This window comes from Pteronotus mesoamericanus, unplaced genomic scaffold (assembly GCF_021234165.1).
Source record: "Pteronotus mesoamericanus isolate MK-2021 breed Mesoamerican mustached bat unplaced genomic scaffold, CSHL_Meso_final contig_221, whole genome shotgun sequence".
NCBI lineage: Eukaryota > Metazoa > Chordata > Mammalia > Chiroptera > Mormoopidae > Pteronotus > Pteronotus mesoamericanus.
The window spans coordinates 6,927,586-6,954,566 of NW_026555092.1; the positions used below are offsets into that span (position 1 = coordinate 6,927,586).

Sequence of the window (26,981 nt, forward strand, 5' to 3'; positions counted from 1 at the left end):
CAGTGATTAGCGCCTACTGTCAGAACTTGGCAAAAGGCCTTCTGTAGTTTGATATCGCTAACAGAATATTCTTTGAGAGTGTCACCCAGTGCCATCCGGAGGTTCTGGAGAGAGCGAAACCCTTCAACATCCTCTTCCTGGTGGTAGGTCACAAGAGTGACCTGGTAGCTGAGTGACAGGTGACACTGGAGGAAGGGGAGAAGCTGGCTGCCTCTTCTTTGGGTACTCACTGTGTTGAGACCTCAGCCAAGAGCAACAGTAACATCAGCACAGCCTTTGAGCTGCTCACCCAAGAGATCTATGAGGCGGTGAAGAAGGGGCTCATGGGGCAAAACTGAGTGGGAAGGATTGAAAAGCAGGTCCCATTGCAGGCCAACCTCAGGAGACAGAGAACCGAAGCAGGGCAAGGTGGATGTGCTGGTGGCCCCTGGGGGGAACAACCACATCCCCTGAAGCCCGCAGAGCCCTCATGATCCACAAGGGCTATGCTGGGCACATGAGAGGACGATGCTGATGTTAGGTGCCACTGAAGGTCATGACCCTGAGGTCTAAAGGGGCTTGGTTTCCTCTGCACTGCACGGTGGTGAAAATACCAGGATCAGAGATACCAACAACTAAGAGCAGACAGGGCTTTCCCTGAGGCTACTGCCATCCCTTCTTTGTGCCCAGGATGAACACAACTTTCTCTAGGAGTTCCAGAAGAGCAGGTTAACAAAGGCTTTGTCAAAACCAGGATGCCTCTTCAGTTTGGGCTCATGAGAAGTCACCCTACCCAATTCTATGGCAGAGAAGCTGGACTCAAACTTCTACCGATGGTATAGCCTTCCTTGGAGTAAAGTAATGGAAAATCCCTAGGTCTTTTCTTAGGCACAGAAATGAGTAACATTGCTGCCACCTGCTGACTAGGGGGCTGCATCCAGTTCCGCTGCTCCTCCTAACTCCCTCTGGGATTCCAAAGGCTGTAAGCCATGCACCCTGTATCTTTCGATTCATAAGTTCTTTATTCTGGAAAAGCAAATGAAAGTCATATTCATATAAACACTGACATTACAAAGTATAGGGAAAAAGGGAAGGGAGAAGGAAACAGAAACCTCTACAAATCCTGCTAATACTGTCTCACCAAACAAGACCATATACTGCTTTGTCCCATATTCAATCACTTATATAATAAACCACAAATAAAATCTTCTCTGGAAGATACATTGCTCCTCTTTGAGACGGCAGGGAAAAGGGGCCAGAGTGGGGGTAGGAGGCTTTATTCTTTTGGCAGATCCTCTCAGTCATTATAGATATTGCTGCACTGTTAATAAAAAATATATGCTTCTCTGTAAAGCATTAAAAAAAAAAAAAAAAATCCAAGGATGAGATGGCTGAGGTCTCAGCTCAAGTATCTCCAAATACATTGTTGTCCATTCCCTGACCTTTCCATGTGTTATTTCTTGGTTGTTTTCCGGATCAATGCCATTCTCTGAAAGGAGAGAGAAATAACCAATACACAGGTTACAGTCAGGAACTTTCTGGGACGTCCCGTGTGGCTAGCAGGCGGCATGGTCTGTATTACAGGCACAGGCCAGCTCAGCAAGCTCCATCTAACCTGGGGACAATCAGGAGGGCCCCAGAGATGTTTAGATGGGCCAATGGATCCATTCCATTCACCCAAAGACAAACTGCTCTAGGCTAGCAGGATGGCAAACAAGTTAAAAGCAGAAGGTGACACAGATTTGTAATCACAGTGATGTGCAGGGTGTCTATTTCTAGGTCTGAATCTCAAGGTCTACCTTCCCTTTACGTCCTTTGATTGCTACTGGCTCATAAAGTTTAGTTCTACTTGGATCAAGGGAATGGAAATATATTACTTTTACTAACAAACTGTAGCTGCGGAAAGGTTTTGCTTTGAAAGCATATCAAGGAAATTAATATTTTTAAATGTCTTGATTAAATAAACCATTCTATAAATCTGATCATCACTCAAGAGATATACACTAATGGTACCGCTTTGCTTCTCTTTTCATGCTGTTGTCAATTTTTTCATGTGATCTTTTTCCAGTTTCACAAGTGGCTATCACAGCTGCCACTTCTAGGAATTATGTTTTTAGCTGGAACAATAATTATTCCTTTAATAATTGCTTTTATTTAAGACAATTTGAAATTGCAATAAATTATTTCAGTAAAAAAAAAACAAAAAACAAACAGCAGGTGACAGCCCTTGCCTTTTCGGGGACTTAGGGGAAAGGCCATCAAAGCTTGTGTCTTCTAGGCTCCCCACCTACACCCACTTTCTTCTCTGACAGTGCACATAATAGGAGAGGGGCCTTTGTTTCAAGCCTGTTGCCATTTCACACTTGGTGACTTGCACTGAAGGAAGCTGACACCGACAACTTCTACCACAACCCATCAGGGAAAGAGTCAGACCATGGAGTTCAAATTTGACTATTACCAGCCCTGGCCAAATTAGTGAATGAATTTCTTTGCTTGCAGTTTTTGACCAAGCAATATTCTATTATATTTGTTGATACACACACACACACACACACACACACACATGAATAGGACTAAAAAATGGATAATTTGGGAGCAGAGACAAAATGGCCATCTTTCATCTGGAGGGACTCCCTTTTGAAGAACACTGTGGTCCTTTGATCCAGGCTATTGACAGCTTTCTTACAGGGCTGCTTCTGTGAGCTCTAGGGTCGCACCCACTCCAGAGATCCCACGCTATGGAAAAGCAAGGGACGCTTGGCCAAGATGGCCCAGGTGCGTGAGCTAGAATAAGCTCACATTTCAGATCAGAGTAGCCAGTTAAATTAAGACAGAAAAGACAACAGCTTTGTCAAGGGAGGCAACGAATGCCACTAGACCGACCAATGACAGGGACAACTTGCTCCACAGCAGAAGTGGTGTTAGGTTCTCAGACTGACTTCTCAGTTCCATGGTGAGAGAGAGAGAACGAAGGGTATGCTATGACAGAGGCCGGAATGCCTGGCAGAGCAGCCTGGGTGCTACCTCCCCCGACAAGTAAAACACATCTCTGCTTTCCTTAAACTGTCCTCAGTCACAGGGCCATATGTGATGTTCAAATCACCAATAATGAAGGGAGACTCCATTAAGGAATTGGGCGGGGATGAGTTCCATCCCTATTAGAAGAACCTAGGCTCAACAGCTTTAAGCGATGCCCTTCAGAGTTGACAGAAAAAACAGAGACCCTGCTGTGGGAACAGCCACACATGAAGGAAATATGTGACGGATCCCCCAAGGCGCCCCGCTGCCGCTGCCCTCTCTGCCCTTCGGTCCAGAGTGAGGCGGGCTGTGAGGGGAAGTGACAGCTGCAGCGATGGCAGCTGCCCGCACGCCTCTGCCTCCAAGACACAGCTCAAGGGGTCAGCTGTGGCTGCCCTGGGGCTCTGATGGCTCCTCACCTGTTTGTGAGCTTCTGTGGTGCAAGCTTTTTTGTAGGGTCGGATTTCTTCAGAGCCAAATCCTGGGATCCACATGTTCCACTGGCGCTCTGCAAGGCAAAGGCCGGCACAGAGGTTAGGAGACTGGGAAGACGGGGTCAGGGTGCAGTGTGATCCTCAGACAAGGGTTGCGGAGGAGAATGAATCTAAGCAATCAACTACACTAAGTAACAGGAACCCTGCAGAAGGATTCTATGGAATACAAATGGGGGAACCCCATGTTGTGCCTCCAAGGTTCCCAAGGATACCATCTGACCTTCTTGCAGAGACAAAAGGGGTAAATGAGTCAAAGCTATGGGTGCTGAGTCATAAGGTTTCCCTGAAGCTCCACAAAAAAGGAAAGTGATTTGTTTCTTCAGTTGTCTTACTCCTATGCTCAAAGTAACCTCTCCCAAACCCAGAGGAAGAGTGGGGACAGAAGGGCGTTCCTAGTGTTCTGGAGCGGAGAGCCAAGGCTCAGCTCTGCTGCTTCCCTGTGAGGCTGTGTGACATTGCCCCCTACAGTTGAAAAATCTGCATATAATTTTTTGGAAAGCATATTTATTTATTTATTTATATGAGAGAGGAGAAGGGAGGGAGAAAGAGAGGGAGAGAAACAAGGTTGTGAGAGAGAAACATCAACCGGTTGCCGCTGGTGCACGCCCCCACCGCAGACCGAACCCACAACCCAGGCATACACCCTGACCAGGAATCGAACAGGTAACCTTTCGCTTTTTGGGACAGATGCCCAACCAACTGAGCCACACTGGTCAGGGCTGCATATAACTTTTGACTTCCCCAAAACTTTAGTAACAGCTTACTGTTGACTGGAAGGCTTACCAATGACATAAACAGTTGATAAACCTAATTTTGTAAGTTATTATGTATTATACACTGTATTCTTACAGTAAAATAAGCTAGAGAAAGGAAAATGTTAAGAAAATAATTGTTAGGTTCGGCAGAGTGAGGGGAGAGACGACAGGAGAACAGGCAATGAGTTTATCAGATTGAATCAGCGACCTGCTGGCAAGTGGGCAGAGTCCGAGCATTTTTATGAGTTTAGGGTTGAGGCTTAAGGGATGGGTCAGGGGTGAGGCATGAGGTAAGCTGCCTAGGGAGAGGGCTAGGGTTGACTAGCTTCTGCACAATACTAGATTATTCACAAGCCTATCGTTTAGCACGGAATGATCTGTGGTCAGATAGGACTGGGTGAACAAGAACTGTGGCCGCAGGCTAGGGCAGTAAACGGGGCAGGAGTTTGGGGAGTACAGGAAGCCCAGTGTAACTGAGGGCCATTGCCTGTTTGATGAATTATTAGGCAGCAGGTCACAGCACGGGCAGAACGGCAGCTTCTAGCTCTTACAATCATTAGGAAGAAAAAATACATTTACTATACTGTGTGTAGTTATTGAAAAAATATGCATATAAGTGGATCTACATAGTTCAAACCTGTGTCATTCAAGGGTCAACTGTACATGCACAGGACCATTTACAGAATGAGTGTCTATTTAAAAACAGTTACAAGGGAACTCCTGTGTCACACTTCCCTAGAGTACTTTAAACATTTGTTTTGCAAATTTGTTTTGCTCCAGGCAGGCACTTACTCAAATCAAATTGTATATAAGTGGTTTCATAGCTATAATTTGTGTCTAACGCACATTAAATATTGAGTAAATGAGTGGTTCATGTTTGGTTCTAGAGTAAGTTTATATACAGCTCTCTTCCAATATTTTTTTGAAAATAAGAATGAACTCTTCTGCTAATATTATTTGTTGTCAGTACTTGAAACTGGCACTAAGTTTATTCTCTGGGAATTAAACTTTACAATCGACACAAAGTGTATTGAAATGTGCATTTGCAAAGTTATTTTAAAGAAGGAGAGTAGCTACCAGGCATGAATGCATATCTGTAAGGATGTGTACAATGTATTTAAAAATATGTGTATTTGTAGTCCATATGATATTACTATAATAACAACAATCATTTAGTGAATAAGACATAGAGTAAAATGCCTGGTACAAAGCAGCATTGTACAAACCGTCCTATGTACATTATCCCATTTAACATTCACATTTCTGAAGAAAGACTCTGTCAATCAAAGAGGAGGTTATTCAACTATGAAAATACAGAAAATTGGGTCAAAAGCAGACACTGGCATCACAGTCCATCCAGAAGAGAGAAGTCAAGAATTTACAGCCCTGCCCTGGCTGGGTAGTTCAGTGGGTCAGAGTGCTGTCCCAATAGGCCAAGGTTGTGGGTTCGATCCCATGGTCAGGACATATACAAGAGTCAACCAATGAATCCATGGATGAGTGGAACAAATCTGTGTGTTCTCTCCCCCTCCCTTCTTCTCTCTCTAAAATCAATGAAAAAAAAAAAAGTATTTGCAGGCCCATTGGCAAAGGCTATCTTTGTTGAGAGGTGTGGGGGGTGTGCAGCAGACCTGGTACATCTCATCCCAGGTTCCCTAATTCCCCAAGCCCTACAAGAAATCTTTTGATTATGATTCAGCTTCCATAAGACTTGCTACAGATGCTGCCTGGTCATGCAGCCTTTTGAACATTCTAGTCTCTGTGATAATTATTTCTTACCATTAGTGAATAAACTGATATTCCAATTTTATTTTCAATAATTAAAATACAAAATGTTTTTTAAAATAGCAATGTTAAACTCTCAGTGTAATATAATCTGTTGTGGTTTTATGAGTGTGATAAAATATACATAAAATTGACCATTTCAAACACTTTTAAGTGTGTAGTTCAGTGGCATTAAGCATATTAACAGTGTTGTGCAATGATTACCTCTACCCATCTCCAAAATTTTTTCATCAAAACCCTGTACACATTAAACAGTAACTTGCCATTCCCTCCCCTCTCCCCAGTGCCTGGTGACCACCATTCTACCTTATGTCTCTAAGAATTTGTACTGTGGTGGTTTTAAAACATGTCTACAAATCCCTTCACACTCCTCCCTTCAAGAAGTGGAGTTTACCTTCCCTCCCCTTGAACCTAGACCGGCCTTTGTGACTGCCCAAAGGGACAGAATTCAGCAGAAGTGATGGCTCTGTGACTTTGGAGACTGGGTTGGAAAAGCCCATGCAGTTTTTGCTAGGTGCTTACGGGACACTCATTCTGGGAGTCTTCAGCTGCCACGTAAGAAATCCAGCCATCCTGGGACTGTGTATGAGGAGCCCATGTAGAGAGATGATAGAGACAGAGAGAAAGAAACCTGCACAGTCCCAGCTTTTTGAGAGTTCCTAGTCCAGACATCAGACATGGCCATGAAGCTCTGTTGCGGGCTAAACTGTATCCCCAAAAGATATATTGAAGTCCTAACCCCTAGGACGTCAGAATGAAAGGCAAATAGAATGGTTGCAGATGTACTGCTGAACCTTGAACAATGTGGGCGTTAGGGGCACCGACCCTCATGCAGTGGAAAATCCACATGTAACAAGTCAGTCCTCTGCATACATGATTCCCAACCTTGGATAGAAAATACCTTTTTCAGTCCATGGCTGGCTACATCTGCAGCATGCAAATTGAGAATACAAAGGGCTGACTGCGTATTTATTGAAAAAAGCCTCTATAGAAATGGACCCACGCAGTTCAAACCCATGCTGTTCAAGGATCAACTCTTATGAGTTAAGATGAGGTCATTACGGAGTATGATGGACCCTTAATCCAATCTGACTGGTATCTTATGAGAAGAGGATAAGAGACCCAGAGAGAGGCCATGTGAAGATGGAGGCACAGACTGGAGTTATGTAGGTACAAACTGGAGCGATACGGCTATCAGCCAGAGAATGCCAAGGATTACTTGGCATTACCACTAGAAGCTAGTAAGAGGCAAGGGAAGATTCTTTGATAGAGGCATTGAAGAAACCACATCCTGCTGACACCTTGATTTTAAACTTTAGCCTTCCAGAACTAGGAGAAAACACGTTTTGGTGTTTTAAGCCACCTAGTTTGTGGTACTTTATGATGTCAGCCTTGGAGACTAGCACACCTCCCTTCAATACAGTCTGAGCCTCACCCACCATCTGACTTCAATCACATGAAGACTGTTAGCAAAACTGTCTAGCTAAGCCCGGCCAACGTCCAAACTTATGAACCAAAACAACTGTTATTGTTTTAAGCTGCTGTTTTGGGGTGATTTGTTACATAATAGATCATCAAAATGTCTGTTCTCTGCTACTAATAACAGCAACATTAACCAGAAGTGTGTTATTTACTCCACCTGGACTACCAATGCCTCCCAAAACAGTGTCTTCTTGATACCAGGGGGTAAGCCTTTCAGTAATCAGTCATTGGCTGATCTGCAATGAATTCCTTAATATCTTCTGCATCATTCACTTGGCCCGACTGTCTTTGTAGTTAGAGACTGCTTGCTTTCTTTTTTCTTTTTTAAATTTTATTTATATTTTAGAGAGAGGGGAAGAGTGGGAGAAAAAGAGGGAAAGAAACATCGATGTGTGAGAGAAACATGATTGGCTGCCTCTCACATGCCTCCAACTGGGGACCCGGCCCACAGCCCAGGCGTGAGCCCTGACTGGGAATCGAACTGGCCACCTTTTGCTTTATGGAGTGATGCCCAACTCTTTGAGCCACACTAGACAGGGCAACTGTTTGCTTTCTTTTGATCACACTATTACCAATGCAGAGGGGAGCTTACTCATTTTTAGGAGATTATGGTTATCAATGTTAGATGAGTATCTTCCAGGAAAACCCAAGCTCTACTTTAGTGGCTATTAAGTTTATTAAGTAAGATATTTGCATTATAATTATAATTTACTTGGGAAAAATGCATAGATAAGGCAAAAACTGGAAGGGAAACATCATTATTTGAATGGTAGAGATATAGTAGCTGCATTTACTAAGCTCTTACTTTAGGCCAGGTCCTGTGCCAGTCATTTTACAAATCAAATCCATAATTCTCACAATCACCATATAAGGAGGATATTATGATCTCCACTTTACCAATGAGGAAATGGGATCTAAGAGAAATTAAGTAAGAAGGATAAGGTGACACAGTTAGAAAGTGGTAGACCCCACGTCTGGAACACACAAATCTCAGAGCCCGAAGGTCGAATCCCGGCACAAAGTTTCCTCTGACTACACTGTCCCTTGCGGTCCTGAAGGAGCAATAGTGTGGACACCTGAGGGAGAAACGAGACCACGTACCTAGGTGCAGCTGGACATCCTTCACCTCCAGGGTGCTGGACTTGCGGTGCCGAGCAAGCTGGCAGGCTGCTGTCACCACACTCTCGATAAAGTCATCGGCAATCTGCAGCAGCATCTGGGGAATACAAAAGTATGGGAGAGTAACCATGTCTTTGGCAGGGGGGCTGCCTGGAGCTGGGGCAACCACATATTTAGGCAGGCTTTCTATTAGAAGGCCTACAATCAGCCTTTGGCTTAAGGTGAGGAGGAGGAGTGACATGGCAATAGAGGCACATCAACTCATTAACCAGGTGGAGTGCAATTCACACCTTTCTGAGGATGAGCTTTCTACACTCTCCACCCAGCAGGCATCAACCAGCCCAATCTATCTCCCCCATATTGTCTTCTAAATTAGGTGGGAAAACAAAAGTGAGTCATTATTATTCCTCACTCATAGCCTCTTAAAGCATTTTTATCTCTATTTTCTTACCTAGTCCTTATAATAATCCTGTGGGAAAAAAATGGGGCATGAATTTTATCCTCATTCTACAGTAGAGGATGCTACGACGTAAGGAGACTACCTTGTCCACGGCCATGGACAATGGCCATGCAACTACTAAGCAGCAGAATGTGGATTCAACCTCAGGGTTCTGAGTTCAAACCCCAGGTTCTTTCCACTTCATTATAAATTAATCCTGGACTGTGTGATGAGAAAAATCAGAATTCTGAAGCTAAAAACATTATGCTAAGGCCCTGACTGGTGTGGCTCAGTTGGTTAGGCATCAGCCTGCAAAGCAAAAGATTGCCAGTTTGAATCCTGGTCAAGGGCACATGCCTGGATTATGGTTTGGTCCCCAGCTGGGGTGCATGATACAAGAGGCAACCGATCAATGTTTTTATATCACATCAATGTTTCTCTCCCTTTCTCCCTTCTTCCCCCTCTCTCTAAAGTAAATAAAACCTTAAAACAAAACAAAACATTATGCTAAGTGAAAGAGGGCAGTCACAAAATGTTATGATTCCATATATTTGAAATGTCCAGAATAGGCAAATCTATAAACACAGAAAATATATTAATAGTTAGTTGCCTAGGGCTGTGGGGGCTGGGGAAAATGGGGAGTGACTACTGAGTATGGGTATCTTTTAAGAATCATGAAAATATTCTAAAATCGATTGTGTTAATGGTTGTATAATGCTGGCAAATATACTAAAAACCACCAAACTGTATATTTCAAATAGATGAATTTTGTGGTACATGAATTATATCTTAAAAAAGGTGCTGCTCCAAAAAAAACTACACTTACACGAAACGGGCAAATATTTTCCCTCTGGTTAAAATAAAACAAAACAATGGGGTTATACTGTTTTTATAACCTGCATTTTCTTTCCCTATCATTACATATGCCTCAGCAAAGGCAAAACCAAAACAAAATATACAAAATCATCCCAGAATTGAGGCACATAGGTCTCTAGAATAAAAGAGGCCTCCAAAAACTCAGTACAACAAATGTAAAAAATAAACATACTAAGGCTCATATGAAAATTCAGAACAGGAAAAAGATAAGACTTCAATAGGATCAGGATCAGAATAGTTTAAGGTTTCTTAATAGGAGATTTTTAGAAGGTAATAGAGTAATCTCTTCACAGCTGAAAGGAAAAAAGATTTCCAAAACAGAATTCTAAATACAGCCAAACTAAAAATTAAGTGTGAAGTTAGAATGTATACATTTGAAGACATTTACCTCTCATCTATCTTTTTGTAGGAAGTTAAAAAAAAAAGTGCTTTAACAAAAAAAGGGAATTATGTAAAAACAGGATGTATGATCTAGGAAACAAGAAATCCAAAGAGGCCAAAGAAAGACCTAGGAGGGATTTGTGCAAGTGGACCAAGATTAATCAGACCACAAGAGGATGGAGTTTTCTGGGAATGATATCTTTGGTGGGGTGGGGAGATGGGAGATGACCCAAACCAATAGATTATTTTTCCATTTGGAAAACAGTGTTGACAGGTGTATAACAGCTGATAGTGGAAACAGAATAAAAAAGGCGCATAGAAAACTAATAAAAATGAGTCAATGATCAACTTCAAGAGAATAAGTTACACAAGAAACGAAAAGTAATCAAAGATACGAATGACTTGGCTCAGCGGTGAACAATATTTACATAGTCAGAATAATGTAAATACTGACTTTCAAGTTATTAAATAATTGTGACCAAACTATACTGGAAAAATGAGGGGAAGGAAGGAGTATATGGTATGTATGTGAATTGTTTAACAAAATTATTATCTATCATAACAGGAAGTCAATAGACTATTATAAAATTAATGAATCAGCCCTGGCTGGTGTGGCTCAGTGAATTGAGTGCTAGCCTGCAAACCAAAAGGTTGCTGGTTTGGTTCCTGGTCAGGGCACATGCCCAGGTTGCACTATGGTCCCCAGTTGGGGGCGTGGGAGAGGCAATCAATTGATGCTTCTCTCACACATCAATGTTTCTATCCCTTTCTCCCTCCCTTCACCTATCTCTAAAAATAAATACATAAAATTAAAAATAAATAAATGAATCAAAGAATATCTGTTAAAAAGGGGAAAAGAATGAAAATAAAAGTATCTGTTTAAGCATATAGTTTTGAAATATGGAAGAATATTCTAGGAACAACTAAAATTGTTGAAAGTGATTGCCTGTGAGCAGCAGATTATGCCCTTTTTGACAGACAAAAGTAGCAGCAGCTGTTAGGTATAAAGTGACTTAAGTTATCCCATGGGACCCCCACAATAACCCTGTAGATTAATAATGTCATACCCTACTAAGACAGGGGAAGCTGAGTCTCAGGAAGCTTAAGTGATTCGTCCATAGCTACAAAGGGTTAGGTGGCAGAGGCAAGATGCAAATTCAGATCTGTCTGCCTCTGAAGTCTGTGCTTGTAACCACTATTCTTTTCTGGTTCTCAGGGACACAGTCTCCGGGGTACCCAACCATCTTACCTCCTCCACATCTTCATCCAGTTGTTCATTAGGATCCACTTCTCTTACTAAGTCTTGTAATTTCTTCTTGGTCAATACCTAAAGTTAATTGGGAGATTTTTCAGCCAAGTATCAAACAAACAAACAACTCATTACCTTATGATGAAGAACAACTGTGAATTCATTGGCTTCAGTTTCTGCTCTCCAAAGAGTTAACAGTCTGGCCTACCTGGTGGTATTGCTATGACTACACTCTCAAGACTGAAGTGGCCTAGGGAAAGGCAGAAAGGGCAATTTGGAAGAGAGGCCAACGTCTATCAGGCAATTTATTTCGGCCTCATCTCTTCTTCTCAGTGTGCCTATCTCCCTCTACATTAAATAATTTACAATTCTCTGACCACCACAAATCATACCGTGACTCTGCTGCCTTTGGACATGCTCTTCCACCCTTCTTTCTACTTGCTTGGCTCATGGTTCCTCCTTTCTGATGCTTTTTTTAGCCCAGCCATGTAAAAGCAACCTTCCTCCTTTCGCCTCTCCTGTACCCTGTGTACCCTTCTATCATTATGTACATTTATAAACTTGCCTGTTTCTGGCTTAATAAGCTGAAAGCTCCCTGAGGGCAGGGAACATGTGTTCATCTTTGTACAACTAAATCTTTGTATAGGTATGTACAACTATGATCTCTCCTTCACAGAGGAAATGTCATGTCAAATATATATACCATTAAAAAATGACCAAAGAGCCCTGGCTGGTGTGACTCAGTGGATTGAGTGCCAGCCTGTGAACCGAAGGGTCACTGGTTCGATTCCCAGTCAGGGCATATGCCTGGTTTGTGGGTCAAGTCCCCTGTGGGAGACACGTGAGAGGCAACCACACATTGATGTTTCTCTTTCTCTCTCCTTTCCCCCCTCTCTAAAAAAATAAGTAAATAAAATCTTAAAAAAGAAATGATCAAGGACATACACTAAAATGCTACCCATAGATATTTTTGGGTGGTAGTAGCATTATTCGCTATTTATTCTTTGTGGTTTTCAAAAGTTTCTGTGATAAACATGTATAACTTGGAAACAGGGAAAAATAGAATTTTTAAAAAAATAAACATTTGTTAATGATGTTTCAGCTCCATGTTTCTCCATTCTATCATTATCACTTAATTCAAGCCTTCAGCACGTCTTAATTTGTTGTAAAAGTGTTAGACTTGACCTTCTTCCTAGTCTACCCCTTTCCTACCTTTTTTGTCTCTTTACTGCCAAGTTAATCCTCCTAAGACATCTGTTTTGATTATATTACTCCTCTAATAAATATTTGCAAAGAGTTTTTATTAAGAGTTCCAATGGAAACTGATTAGTATAGGTCCAATATGTTTTGTTGTAATCCTACCCACATAATTTTATCTCCTGTTCTCCGATAAACCCCACATTCACATAGGTTGGTCTTCTCACTACCTGTCCAGTCCTTCCCATTCACCTTTGCTAGTCTCTCCTCCCATTCTCTTGAAATGCTGTCCCCTTATCCTAGGCTACCCAACCTATGAGGCCCAAGTCAAGAGATTACATTTATTTTTTATTTCCTGTGGCTCTGGAGGACAGCATCAGGATCAGGAATTAGAAAGGGGAGGGGGGGCAGATTTTAGAATCACTGCAGAAAATTAATAATGGCAGCAGCTAGAGGACCTGGAAGGAGAAAAGGCTGAAGGCAAGAGTACTTTTATTATAAGAATAATGAATACTGAATCCATTAATTATTTTACTATTTTATTTAACTATTTTATCAAATAATTATATAGCACATATATTTACATATAAATATATAAACACCTGTCATAGATAAAGTATTGTATTAATGTGTGTATGGATATAGGTATATAAGCATGTAGACACACACAAATACTACAAGTAAAAATTGATAAATGTTGCACATGATAATTCAATTGAGAACTTTAGAAGTCTGAGGAGGGAAAAAGACCTCTTTCAACTGAGGGGAAGGGGCAGCATCTGAGATGGACATTTCTCAGAGCATTACTGGTTCAAGTAACAGATAAGCGGTGACTACAGAGAGCAAAAAGCAAGAGGATGATACCTGATTGTTTTCAGGGCTGAGACGCCCTCCCGACCCAGGAGTGCCTGGTATCTTAACCACTGTAGTGCTATTGGCCATGGAGCCTTGTGGAGGGGTGTTGGCTGGTTCTGGTTTTATGGATGAGAAATTGGAGAGGTTGATTAGGGCTGAGGGGCCAAACTGGTTCATAATCTGCCGAGCTTTGGACTTCAGCTCATAGAGCTTATCAAGATCCTGTTTCTTTCTGGAGGTATGAGGACCGAGGCCAATCAACTGTGGAAGGAAAACATGAAAATTAGTTCCAGAGGCACCTGTAATAAAGTATAAGTTTTGACAGTAAAATTATATGTGGTCTACCAGGCTTCGAAGGGTCTTCAGTATATCAGGGATGGTAACCATTTGATACCTGCGCACTAAAAATGAAGGGAAGGACGAATATTTGTTGCTCTCATCTGATATTTAGAAACCACCTCTTCTCCCAAAGCTAAATAACATAGTCCACAAAATTGAAATATGAAAGTAAATGAAATGAGGACTCTTATGTACAAAAATAAACTAGAATGAGAAATACATTTTTGGAGACTTTGTAAAAACAGAATACATGGTTAAGTACTGCATGCACTATTGTTGAAGATCAAATAATGTTACAATTCAAATAAATTATGGCACAGTCGCATACTTAAAACCCAGTCGCAAAACTTCAGAAAACGGATTAGTTTACTTTGACATTTCAAAACATGCTTGACTCTATGTCAGGGCAATACCTAATAAACACAATTTTTAGCAATTGTGAAAGTCTTTTTTTGCCATCAAGAGCAAATTTTCTCTGAGTGTTAGCAATTTTAGGTACATGCAGAGTCCCTAGGCTGGAGTAGTTGAGACTGCTAAATTTTAGAGCCACAAGCTTGAATTTGTGACATCAGCTTTGGTGTCACAAAAATCAGAAGCACATTCACCAAGTTCCTCCCACAGTGGCCTCAAAGAGCTTACTTACAGCTATCTGAGTGTCTAGATCTTTAATTACATCAGCAACGGCTGTGAGCCCGGTGAAATGAGAGGCAGCCATTTTCAAAAGCTACCTGTAAATGAACAACTGGCATCAAGAACCACCCTTGCCACAGCACCATTTCAGTGCCGCAGCCTGGAACATCTTCGTCAACCAGGATCCAGGCAAACTGAATGCAGAGAGGCATATCTCCTTATCATACTGGTGAAAAATCATTATCATTCACCATGAAAAAGTTTTCATCTTTTTCATATACGACTTTTAAAGTTATTTAATGATTACAATAACAGAGACTCTTCCTATAAAATGAATATTATATTGTTAGGGATAAACTGGCAGCCTATGAAACACTACAACTGGCCAAAATTGTGGAATTTTATTTTATTTTTATTATAGATATATATTGATTTTGGAGAGAGAGAGAAACATTGATGTGAGAAACATCAACTGATCGCCTCCCACACGTGCCCCAATCGGTGACAAACCCACAGCCTAGGTGTGTACCCTGCCCAGGCATCAAACCCATGACCTTCTGGTGCATGGGACGATGCTCTAACAAACCAAGTCACGCTGGCCAGGCAAAATTGTGGAATTTTAACTTGCAGAAATCAAGACAATGGTTTTCAGAACTTGGTAAAGCTTAGCAACCAGAATGGGTATCTGCATCGGTTTTACTCTTGCCCCTACTGCTGAGTTCCTCCGCGACATACTAACTTTCTAACATGACATCTTCCCCTGGTTTACTCTAATAAAAGAAACTAACTGCACTGGTTAAATGACCAAGAGAAACTTGTTGGCCAAGAGGTGGCTGTGGGGGACAGCAAAGTATCAGGATTGCTTGTCTGTTTTTTTAAACCACATAGGGTCTGTGCTCTCTCCCTTGCCCGCTAATGCTACCACTGGAAGAATCAGGAAAGGAAAAGACTGTTAACATAGAATACAGTAGTCTACCCCCCCCCCCACCTCTTATCCAAGGTTTCATTTTCTAGTCGCAGTTAACCACAGTCCGAAAATATTAAGTGAAAAATTCAGATATAAGCAATTTGTTAGTTTTAAATTATATTCTCTTCTGCACAGCACGATGAAATCTCACGCTTCTCCACTCACTCATGTCCGGGCCATGAATCATCCCTTTGTCCGGCACGTCCACACTGTATGTGCCACCTGCAGGGAGTCACTTGGTAGCCGCCTGGGTTGTCAGATCAACTGTTCTGGTATCACAGTGCTTAAGTTCAAGTTACTCTTAGAGCAGCCTAATGCTGTCACTGTGCCGACGCCATTCACCTCACTTTGTCTCATCACGTAGGCATTGTATCACCATCTCATCTCACATCATTGAAGAAGGTAAGTACTGTACAATATGATATTTTGGGAGAGTGACCACATTCACATAACTTTTACCACACTATATTATTATAACTGTCCTAATTTATTATTAGTTACTGTCATTAATCTTTTACTGTGCCTAATTTATAAAGTAAACTTTATCATGGGAAAAGTATGTATAGGAAATAACATGGTATACATAGGGTTTGGTACTATCTGCTACAGACTGGGAGAAAATGTTTACAAACTACATTTCCCACTAGTACCTAGAATGTATAAAGAACTCTCAAAAACTCAATGATTAAAAAAAAAGGTAATTTGATTAAAAAATGGACAAAAGAGATGACCAGACAGTTCACCAAAGAAGACACATATATAGAGATGACAAATAAGTACACAAAAAGATGTTCAATGTCATTAATTATTAAAGAAAGGCAAATTAAAACTACAATGCTATAACTACATACCTATCAGAATGCCTAAAATAAAAAAAACAATGACAACACCAAATGCTGGCAAGGGTGCAGGAAGCCTGATCACTCATATACTGCTAGTGGGACTGCAACTGGTGTAGCCAGCCACTCCGTAAAACAGTTTTCAGTTTCTTGAAAACCTAAGCATGCATTGTCAGAGTAACTTACATACAGATGAACACTAAATATAACGTGGTATCCTGGAACAGAAAAAGGACATTAGGGGAAAACCAGGATCTGAATAAATTACAGACTTTAGTTAATAGTCATGTTTCAATATTGGTTCATTAATTACAACAAACGTACCGTGTTAATATAAGATGTTAATAATGAAGAAACTGGGTATATGGTATATGGGAACTCTACTATTTTTCCAATTTTTCTGTAAATCTAAAACTTTTCTAAAAAATAGTTTATTAAAAAAGAGGAAAAATACAAATATTACTGAACATAAAACAGGGGTGAATCTTAAAATATGTAAGCAGCGGAAAAAAAGCCCGTCTCAAAAGAATACGTAATACGTGATTCCATTTGTATGAAATTCTATAGTAAAACTAATCTCTACTGATAGGGCAGACTGACTGCAGAGAGGCATGAGGGAACTTTCTAAGGTGATAGAAAAATTCTGTGTCTTGAGTGGGGTAACACTTACATAGCTGCATACATTTATCAAAACTCATAGAACCAGCTCTGAGCGGGTGGCTCAGCTGTTGGAGAGTCATCCCGTATACTAAAAGGTGGCAGGTTTAATCCCGGTCAGGGCGCATACCTAGGTTACCGGTTTGATCCCTGGTTGCAGTGCATGTGGGAGCTTGTTTCTCACATCAATGTCTCTTTCTCTCTTCCTTCCTCTCTCTCTAAAATCAATAAACATATCCTCGAGTGGGGATTTAAAAAAATTCATAGAACCAGGAATTAACAATGTCTACATTTTACTGTATGAAAACTATATCCCAATAAAGTTGATTTGAAAAAATACTGAACACGCAACAACCATATGACCCAGCTTGCGGTCCTAGGCATTTATCCTAGGGAAATATTTTCACACAAAAACTTGTACATGAATGTTCATAGTAGCTTTATTTGTAACAGCCAACAACTGGAATCAGCTCAGATGTCTCTCAAGAGGTAAATGGTTAAACAAACTCTAGCACATCATGCCATAGAATTCATGTATTACTTAGCAATAAAAAGAAACAAACTAAACACACAACTTGGCTAAATCTCTAGAGAATTATGTGAAACAAAAGCCAATCCAAAAAGAGTACCTATTGTATGATTCTACTTATATATAATATTTTTGAAATGATAACATTTTAGAAATAGAGGACAGATTAGTGAGGTTGTCAGAGGTTGGGTGAGAGGGAAGTGGGTGTGGTTATAAAAGAGCAATACGAGGGACCCTTGTGGTAATGGAATTGTTCAGTATCTTGACTGCAGTGATGGATAAATGAAAAGTGATTAAGTTATGTAAGACTTAATACACACATACACAAACAAAAGTGTATAACTAAAAGGGGGAAATCTGAGTAAGATTGGTAGGTTGTATCAATGGCAATATCTTGGTTGTTGTATTACACAACAGTTTTGCAAAATGTGACCAGTGAGGAAAACTGGGCAAAGTGTACAGGGATCGTTCTCTATTATTTCTTACAACTGCATATAAATCTAAAATTGCCTTAAATTTTAAAAATTAGAACAACATATTCTCAAGGGTAACTGTGACCCTTCTTAAGAAGATCTAAAACTCAGGTGCCATAAAAGAAAAGACTGATATGTTAAATTACATAAAAATTAAAAATGTCTACATGGCAGCAAACTTAGAAAACAGTTAGAGGACAAAAGACAAACTAGCAAAAAAAATCTACAAATCAATAAATACCCAACTACCCAAAAGAAAAATTGCAAAAAGACAGCACAAGAAAAAGAAATTCAAATAGCCCTTAAAATAATAAAATAATTCTTATTCTAGTTCATAATAAAAATGCAAATTAAAACTACAAGCTACCTCTTATTCTCCATTTGGCAATGATGAAAAAGTTTTATACACATTGTGTTTGAAAATTTTAAGGAGAGTCACTTTATATTGGGGAGGCGGGGAAGGTGTGAAGAGAACAGAAGTTAGCTAGAGGTCACTATAAAGGGCTACTTAGTAGTATCTACCCAAACGGTACAAGTATCTATTGTGATCCCATAGTTTCATTTTTAGCAACTTGTATGTGATGGAATACTATACATACAAGAAATTTCAACCCAAATGTCCATCAAAAGTGATATTATTAAACAAATTAGGGCAAAACTATACAATGGAATACATTGACAAAGAATGAGGTTCATAAAAATATTATGCTGAAACTAGTCATAAAAGACCACATATTGTATGATATTTTATTATTCCATTTATATGAAATGTCCAGAATAGACAAATATATAAAGGCACAAAGTAGATTAGTAGTCACTTAGGGCTGGGAGGTTGGGGAGAGGAATAAAGATTGACTGCTAATAGTATGGGTTTTTTTTTTTTTTTAAGATTTTATTTATTTTTAGAGAGAGGGGAAAGGAGGGAGAAAGAGAGGGAGAGAAACATCAGTTTGTGGTTGTCTCTCAAGCACCCCCTACTGGGGACCTGGCCCACAGCCCAGGCATGTGCCCTGACTGGGAATTAAGCCTGCAAACCCTTTAGTTTGCAGGCTGGTGCTCAATCCATTAAGCCACACCAGCCAGGGCAGTATGGGTTATTTTTGGTTGTTTTTTGTTTTTAGGGGCGGAGGGGGGGGGCGATACTTAAAAATTAGCCCTGACTGGTGTGGCTCAGTGGATTGAGTGCTGGTCTATGGACCAAAAGGTCACTGGTTCAATTCCTGGTCTGGGCACATGCCTGGGTTGTGGGTCAGGTCCCCAGTTTGGGGTGTGGGAGAGGTAGCCAATCAGTTTCCCTTCCTCTCTTTCTCCCTCCTTTCCCTTCTCTAAAAATAAACCAACAAACAAATAAATAAATAAAGTCTTAAAAAGAAAAACTCAAAAATTAGATTGTGGTGATGGTTGCATAACCCTGAATGTACCAAAAAACACTGAATTGTACACTTCAAATGGGTGAATTGTATATGTGAAAGGTATCTCAATAAAGCTATTTTTTTTTAAATGAGAAGCTCATAAAATGCTCTCCAAGAAACATTGTTCAGTGAAAATGTAAGCTACAGAATAGTGAGGATAATTTGCTATCATTTATTAAAACACACAGATACACAATTTTAAATGCATAATCTAGTCCTGGAAAGACACATCAGAAACTAATTAACAGTAGTTGCCTCGGGTGGTAGGGGAATGGCTGTGGCAGCACCTAGGTGGTCTATAGGACCAACGTGGGAGAAAACTTACTTTTCATTGTATACCCCAAATTTTCTACTATACTTACTTTTTTTTATTGTATACCCCAAATTCTGTACTATCTGCATATATGTTACCTATTTAAAAAATTAAAAACTAGGAAAACAAAAGAAAAAAAGAAAAAAATTTAAAAACTATTATTTGGTTTGTTTCCTCTGAAGAAACAGGTAATACTGATCTCTGTTTTTAAACTATAACATGAAATATAGTGGTAACCACAAAAGTGAATCTTGACCTACATCTCACATTTTATACAAAGATAAATTCAAAATCGATCACAGATGTCAGAATGTAAAAGTATAAAATTTTTAGAAGAAAACTTAGAAGGAAATTATCATGACTTTGGCTCAGGCAGAGTTCTTAGATACAACACCAAAAGCACAATCCACAAAGGAAAGAAATTGATAAAGTGGATTTAACCCAAAATGTAAAACTTCTGCTCTGCAAAAGAAAATAAGAAAATAAAAAGATAAGTCACAGACTAAGAGAAAATATTTACAAATCACATATCTGACAAATAACCTGTATCCAGGATATACAAAGAGCTCTTAAAATTCAACAATAAGGAAACAAAAAACCCGTCCTGGCTGGGTAGCTCAGTTGGGTAGAGCACCTTCCTGATATGCCCAGATTGTGGGTTGAATCCCAGGTCAGGGAACATACAAGAATAAACCAATGAATGCAAAAATATGTGGAACAACAAATTGATGTTTCTTTGTCTCCCTTCCTCTCTCTCTAAAAATCAATAAATAAAAATTTTTAAAAAGAAAACACAAAAACAATTTAAAAATGGGCAAAAGGTGTGAAGAGATCCTTCACCAAAGAAGATAATATAGATGGCAAATAAACACATGAAATGATGCTCAATATTCATTAGTCATTAGGGAAATACAAATCAAAACCACAATGAGACACCACTAAATCCCTATTAGAATAGCTAAAATTAAAAAAATAAAAATAAACAAGAGCTGGAGGGGAGTGGAGCAACTGAAATAGGCCTACATTTCTGATGTGAATGTAAAATGATGCAGCCCCTTTGGGAAAGTCTGGCAGTTCCTTATAAAGTTAAATGTGTACTTATATGACCCAGTAATCCCACTCTCAAGTATTTACCCTAGAGAAATGGAAACTTCTATTTATACAAAAATTGATATGTAAATGTTCATAGCAACATTATTTGTAATTGCCCAAAAACTGGAAACAATCCAGATAGATGTCCTTCAATTTGTGAGTGGATAAACAAACTAGGTTTATCTATACAATGGAATACAACTCAGCAATAAAAAGAACAACTGGTACATGCAACAGCATGAATAATTCGAAATGTGTTATGCTAAGTGAAAGATGCAAGACTCAAAAGGTCACTTACTGTATGATTCCATTTATATGACACTCAGGAAAAGGCAAAGCTATATGGATGGACAACAGATCAGTGGTTGTGAAGGAGTTGGGTGGAGGAGGGTTTCTCTACAAAGGAGCAGAGGGAAATCTGGGGTTGGGGGGGGTGTGGAACTGTTAGGTGACCTGATTGTTACGGTGCTCACATAACAGTGCAAGGGGGGATCCAAAAAAACCCAGAATTTACTTATACAAAATTGTGTATTTATTCTTACATGTTTAAACTTCAGTCACCTTTCAAAATACTCTCCATTTGATATATCTACTGAGACTTTTTTTCATTGCTTAAAACAGTTTTTGAACTTGTTTATTTTGATGGCTTTTAGTGCCTCTGTCGTTTTTTGTTTCACTTCTTCTACAACAGCAAAACATTTTCCTTTGAAGACTTTTTCCATTAAAAAAAAAAAAAGGCTCTCAGCATTAGATAGGGTGGACAGGTTGGGCGGGGCATGGGGGTCATGCCATTTCTGGTCAAAGAATGCTGAACACTCTGGGCCCTGTGGGCAGGTGCACTGGTAAACCACCCATCATGAAACAGTCAAACGCGCTGAGAGACTTCAAAAAAAATTCAGTGAAGCCAAACTCAACCTCTCACAACAAAGCCAGCTGATACACTGACACAGATGGGTCCCTAGAACACTCACCTCGCAGGGGAAGCTTGTACTACAAGGGGCCTACCCTCCAGAAGATAATTCCGGGTTTTTTTGGGTCCCCCCTTGTATATGCTCGTTACAACTCATGGAACCATACCCCCCGAAATAATTTTATGGTGTGCAAATGTAAAAAACAAAATATCACAACTTAATCAGAATGGTTAATGGCTCTCCATTCATTCAAATGACCTGTTCACTGCCAACTTTCATCAAGCCCTACTGTGGACGACGCTGACCAAGCACAATGGAATGAAGTGATCATAAATAACCTGAATTCCATTATGTAATGTAGCATGGTTGCTTTTGGGCTACTCAAATTTCTAACTTTCATGTCCTTAAAATGCCAAAAGATAGGGATCTACTGCTGTGTAAAAACAGAGGCATTAACTATGGGACAATTTGAGAGAACAATTATAATAGTAAACCCTGACTAGCACCTACTATGTGGAAATCATGTGCTATGATGGGATTCACAAAGTCCAGAAAAGTCCATGCCCCAGTAATCGACATTGTATGGTTGCAAGTTTAATTAAAGACCCTAGTATATTCTCCCTCCCTGACCCCAACCCATCACATTTAAATTGTGGTTGAAAGGCTGGGGATGACAAGCCCTGCTTTTGCTTTTAGCAACTTTGTTCCTCAAACAGAAATCCAGTTGCAACACTATTACTGTATTAAAAGGATCTGATTTTTCAGAAGGTAGGAAACCAGTGGAGACCTTGCAATAGTACAAGATCTGGCCTTCTCTGGGCATCTGTTCCATTAACAGATTTTTTTTTTTTATTTTAATGAAGAAAATAAGAGAATAGAAGATCAGATTGCCTCTAACATCATTTTACCTTTGAAATGTTTAGGAACTTATTATTTACACAAAATACAGAGACAAGGGGACTACTAGCCTGATGGCATAAAAGCCCTGTGGTGAATGATCGGACTTAATGGCTGGGTTTTCTACCTGGTTGTTTATCTCCTCGCTGGCTTCATTTCTGAGCCTAAATGAACCAAAAAGAATCAATTAATTGCAGTCTGTGAGATTTGAGAGCAAGAGAAATATGGGTTTTCTCCTCTGGTTTTTGGACTAGTTTGATCCTATTTAGGTGGTTTTGACTTAATGCAAAAGTAGTACAATACAGTGGTCAAGGGCATGGGCTCTGGTGACTGTCTGGGTTCAAGTACCAATTCTGCCACTTTTTAACTTTATGTCCTTGAGCAAGTCGCCTAATCTCTTTATGCTTCAATGTCCTCATTTGTAAAATGGAGTTAATCATAGAGTATATCTCATGGGATTGTTAACAGCAATTCACAACATTTATACATCTAAAGCACTTGAAGAGTATGTGGTACAGGGTAAGCACAAAGGAGAACATGTTTTAAATGTTTGCTGATATATATGCTCCCCTCTTCTAAATGTTAGTTAGAAACATCAGTGTGTTAAAACTAAAAGGTTTCATCCATTCTGAGATGTGTTGGTGGCATTCTATAACCATTCTTACGACTATAGACATTAGGGAAAAAAAGTGGATTGAAATAAAATAGTAGTGGCAAATGGTCAGCAGGAGACTGATAAGAGAAGACCCAACTCAGAAGAGCTGGGTACTCTCCTACTTCTGCCACTGAGTTAAGTGAGTTCCCTGTGACCAGTGTTTCTACAGCAGGACCAGGCAAATTCTAAAGTTCCTTCCAGCTCTAACAATTAGTGTAAGATTTTAAATTAAACTCATATGTACAGAGTTCAAAGTTTGTCTCCTGTCTCTGACACACAGTTTCACAGTGCAGACTATAAGAACTGTTGACATGTTGCCTCCAAGGTATGTTGGTGCTTTCCCCAAAGACCTCTGATCAAAAGTAGTATGTTCCATGTTCATTTCTGCTCTAACACAATGATTTTCTGATTAGGTACTTTGAAATCCTAGTATAATAATTCAATCAATGCTGGAGCCACCAAGGAGTGAAATAAGTACATTTTGTAAATGAAGGTGAGGATATTAATCCAGTAATAAACTATCATTGAAATATTTAGTACTCTGAAATGGTGGCAGGGGCATGCTTATTAGCCTCATAATTTGGTGTAAGTTTTAATCACTTGTATACAGCGTAGGCACTTGCAAATAGCATAGGCTAACTCAATGGGAAAAAGTACTTTCAGCTAAGTTATCCCAATTTCCTCAATCACCTAGTCCATATTACAATTGTAAAGTTAATCTAATTTAAGCTCTTGTTTCAAACTGGTCTTTCTTGGCCTCCTAAAAAGTTCTGTTCAGCCCTAGCTGGTGTGGTTCAGTGGATTGAGTGCCAGCCTGCGAACCAAAGGGTCACTGGTTCGATTCCCAGTCAGGGCACATGGCTAGGCTACAGGCCAGGTCCCCACTGGGGGGCATGTGAGAGGCAACCACATGCTGATGTTTCTCTCCCTCTCTTTCTCCTTCCCTTCCCCCCTGTCTGAAGTTAGATAAATAAAATCTTAAAAAAAAAAAAAAAAGTTCTATTCAGGTCCTGTTTTTTCCTATCTTGAATACCTATGATTCTTTAAAAACACAGAAATTTAAAAAGAAAAGTAATAATAAAAATTAAAACACAGAGATTTAGATCTTCTCAAATACCACACTACATAAGTACCCTAATAAGTTATAGTACTTGACATTCAGTCTAACGGAGGAGGGGTGAGTTCATTCAACAATATGCTTTGGAAAACTACTACTTCTACTTTGCTGATGGGCAAACAAACATGAAGAGGGATGCACATAGAAAAGTAGAAAAAAATTTTAATCGAATACATAACTGGGTTTGACTAGGGCTGGGCCACTTAATACTGTGCGATTTTAGACAAGGCACTTAATCTCTGAACCAACTTCCTTATCTGTACAATGGGACTAACAAGTACCTAATCTGCGGGGCTGTACGTGGTAATTAAATGATCTAAGATCTGATACTTGGTGTGGTGAACAAACAATAGAATATACAGATGATGTACTATAGAACTGTACACCTGAAAACTATATATAATTTTATTAACCAATGTCACCCAAATAAAGTCAATAAAAATTTAAAAGTACTTGAAAGTGCTTATGACGGTGCCTGGTTAGCCTGAGTAGGTGTCAGTACCAGATATTACTGAAGAAAAGTGACTGGTCCATGTCTCTCTGCCAACACTATCTAAAAGCAGCCATCTCCAGTAAATGTTTATGCTAAAAATACAGGATACAGCTTACTTATCTGCAACTTTTTAAATGGCTTACTACATCTTTTGGGGGAGAGACGGGCTTCACTGAAAGGTTTCTTAACTGGTAGTGACATTTACTGTATCAATGTGAATATCGTAACAAGACTAAAAATAAAGTAGTAGAATCTGTAAAAATTCCTCCTTAGGTTTGAAGTTGGAGCAGATTCTAGAAGCATGTTTTCAAGGGATATTAACCAAGCATCTTCTATTTGCTATGTACAGCAGGGTATTGCACCAAATCATGATCTAATCAGCATTTCTTCACTGTGGTCCTAAGCCCTCTTTACACGTAAAAAAGGAATTTAAAAAAGATTATCTTTCGGGCCCTTCCATCTCTGACATTCTTTTATATGAAATGTAGAGATCTGTACTCAGTCAGGGTTGAGTGGAATGGAATTTAAAGCACTTGTCAAGTATATAACTGAGCTCAAACTGCTTCAACTTCACATCAGAGCTTCGCAAGAATAATGCATGTGGCCTTCCTAGATTAAGTATCTGACACAAGAAAAGCTGCCAAAAGCCAAGTAGGCAGAGCGAAGGAGTCGTCTTCTCCTGAATACATTCTTTACCACTCTGGGTTCAGAGAATATGAGGAAAAAAAAAATGGATCTCTGTATTTTTCCAAACGAGGAAAGATCCCTTTCCCTTAGAGGTAGATCTCACAGTCATGCCCCCTGATACTCTCTGCTTTTAGAAGTTCGGGTCCTCACAGCCCTGTTTCCTCAGGTACTTCGGAGTCTCCAAGCCCCGATCCTGTCTCCATAGAAGCCCGTCTTCCCTGCCGGCTCCTGTTCCTCCCGAACCCAAAAGTTCTCTTACTGTTTCTGCCCCTCAAGAATCTACGTCTTTCTGCTGTCTCTGAATCCTTAGCAGCCCGGGTCCTCACTGTCCCACTTCTGCCTCTTAGGAGCCCTAGTCCTCACAGCTCCGCTTTTACCTTTCAGGAGCCGGTGTCCTCACGCCCCGTTTCGTTCCGACCACTCTCTCCTTTTAGGAGCGCGGGTCCTCACAATCCTGCCCCTCTCAGACCGCTTTCTCTCAGGTGCCAGAACTCACATCTGTTCACGTTTCCTAAGTCCCGCCTGGAGCCCGAGTCCCCAGAGCCGCGTCTTCTCCGATTCCCGATCCCCTCAGTCCCATCCCAAGAGCCTGATTCCTCGCAGTCCTGTCTCAACAATCTGCCTCTTCAAACACTGACCCACTGTGGGTCTGGGTCCTGACTCCCTCCTCCCGCTCTTTTTCCTCAACTGCCAGGGCCCAAGACTCACAGGCAGCAGGTCTATCTCCCCATGATATGCAGAGACTGCCCCAGTGAAGCGATCGTCTCGGCAGCCGGTCAGACTGCTCGGCCCTCCCCGAGTCCTTCCGGCACCGCTCCCCGCCTCCAACCCGGAAACGCGCGGCTCTTCCGGCCGGCGGGCGCGCGCCTGAGTTGCGCAGGCGCAGATTGCATTCCGACACGTGGTCGCTGTTCTGGGTTGTTGCCGAGCTCCCGCGGTGGAGATTTTTTTCCTCCGGGTGTTGACTGGAAACGTGGGCGGGCTCAGCGCCTTCAACGGGAGCTTTACGAACTCTGCCCTAGCCGTTTCTTCCCGACTCCGCCTGTCCTGACTATCGCCACCATGACCGGTAATTGACGTCCTCGTATGGGTTAGAGGTCGCCATTTTTGGTTGGTGCCTTAGCCTTGGTAGCAGGACGGGGATAATCACCTGGAACGCAGCACCCCGTACGTATCCTGTTGGAACCAACAGTGGAGTTGGCAGCACAAGAACCTAGGGACAAGAGAGACCGGTTGTGCCTGTGAATTGGCAATTAATAATAATTGAGTGCTCAGTATCTATCAGGAATTTTGCCGAACTCTTCATCTCTTGATAAATCATTTTACGGTTTAAAGGAAACC

The 26,981-nt window shown here is 40.5% G+C and overlaps 1 protein-coding gene across 5 annotated transcripts; it reads right to left on the reverse strand.

The window, feature by feature from the left end:
* Positions 1-963: 963 nt before the first annotated feature.
* TAF12 (TATA-box binding protein associated factor 12) lies at positions 964-26,454 on the reverse strand. 5 transcript variants are annotated; one of them, XM_054571848.1, is made up of 9 exons: positions 26,349-26,454; positions 22,816-22,852; positions 17,192-17,279; positions 14,612-14,696; positions 13,639-13,890; positions 11,578-11,655; positions 8,615-8,729; positions 3,417-3,505; positions 964-1,468 (listed from the first exon to the last, which is right to left on the reverse strand). In XM_054571848.1, the coding sequence occupies exons 4-9, from the start codon at positions 14,681-14,683 to the stop codon at positions 1,433-1,435; spliced, it is 642 nt and encodes a 213-aa protein (XP_054427823.1). In that variant the 5' UTR covers positions 14,684-14,696; positions 17,192-17,279; positions 22,816-22,852; positions 26,349-26,454; the 3' UTR covers positions 964-1,432. The 5 variants fall into 5 exon arrangements, with proteins under 5 accessions (XP_054427823.1, XP_054427824.1, XP_054427825.1 ...); XM_054571849.1 differs by lacking the exon at positions 17,192-17,279; XM_054571850.1 differs by lacking the exons at positions 17,192-17,279; positions 22,816-22,852; positions 26,349-26,454 and adding an exon at positions 15,731-15,846.
* Positions 26,455-26,981: the final 527 nt, after the last annotated feature.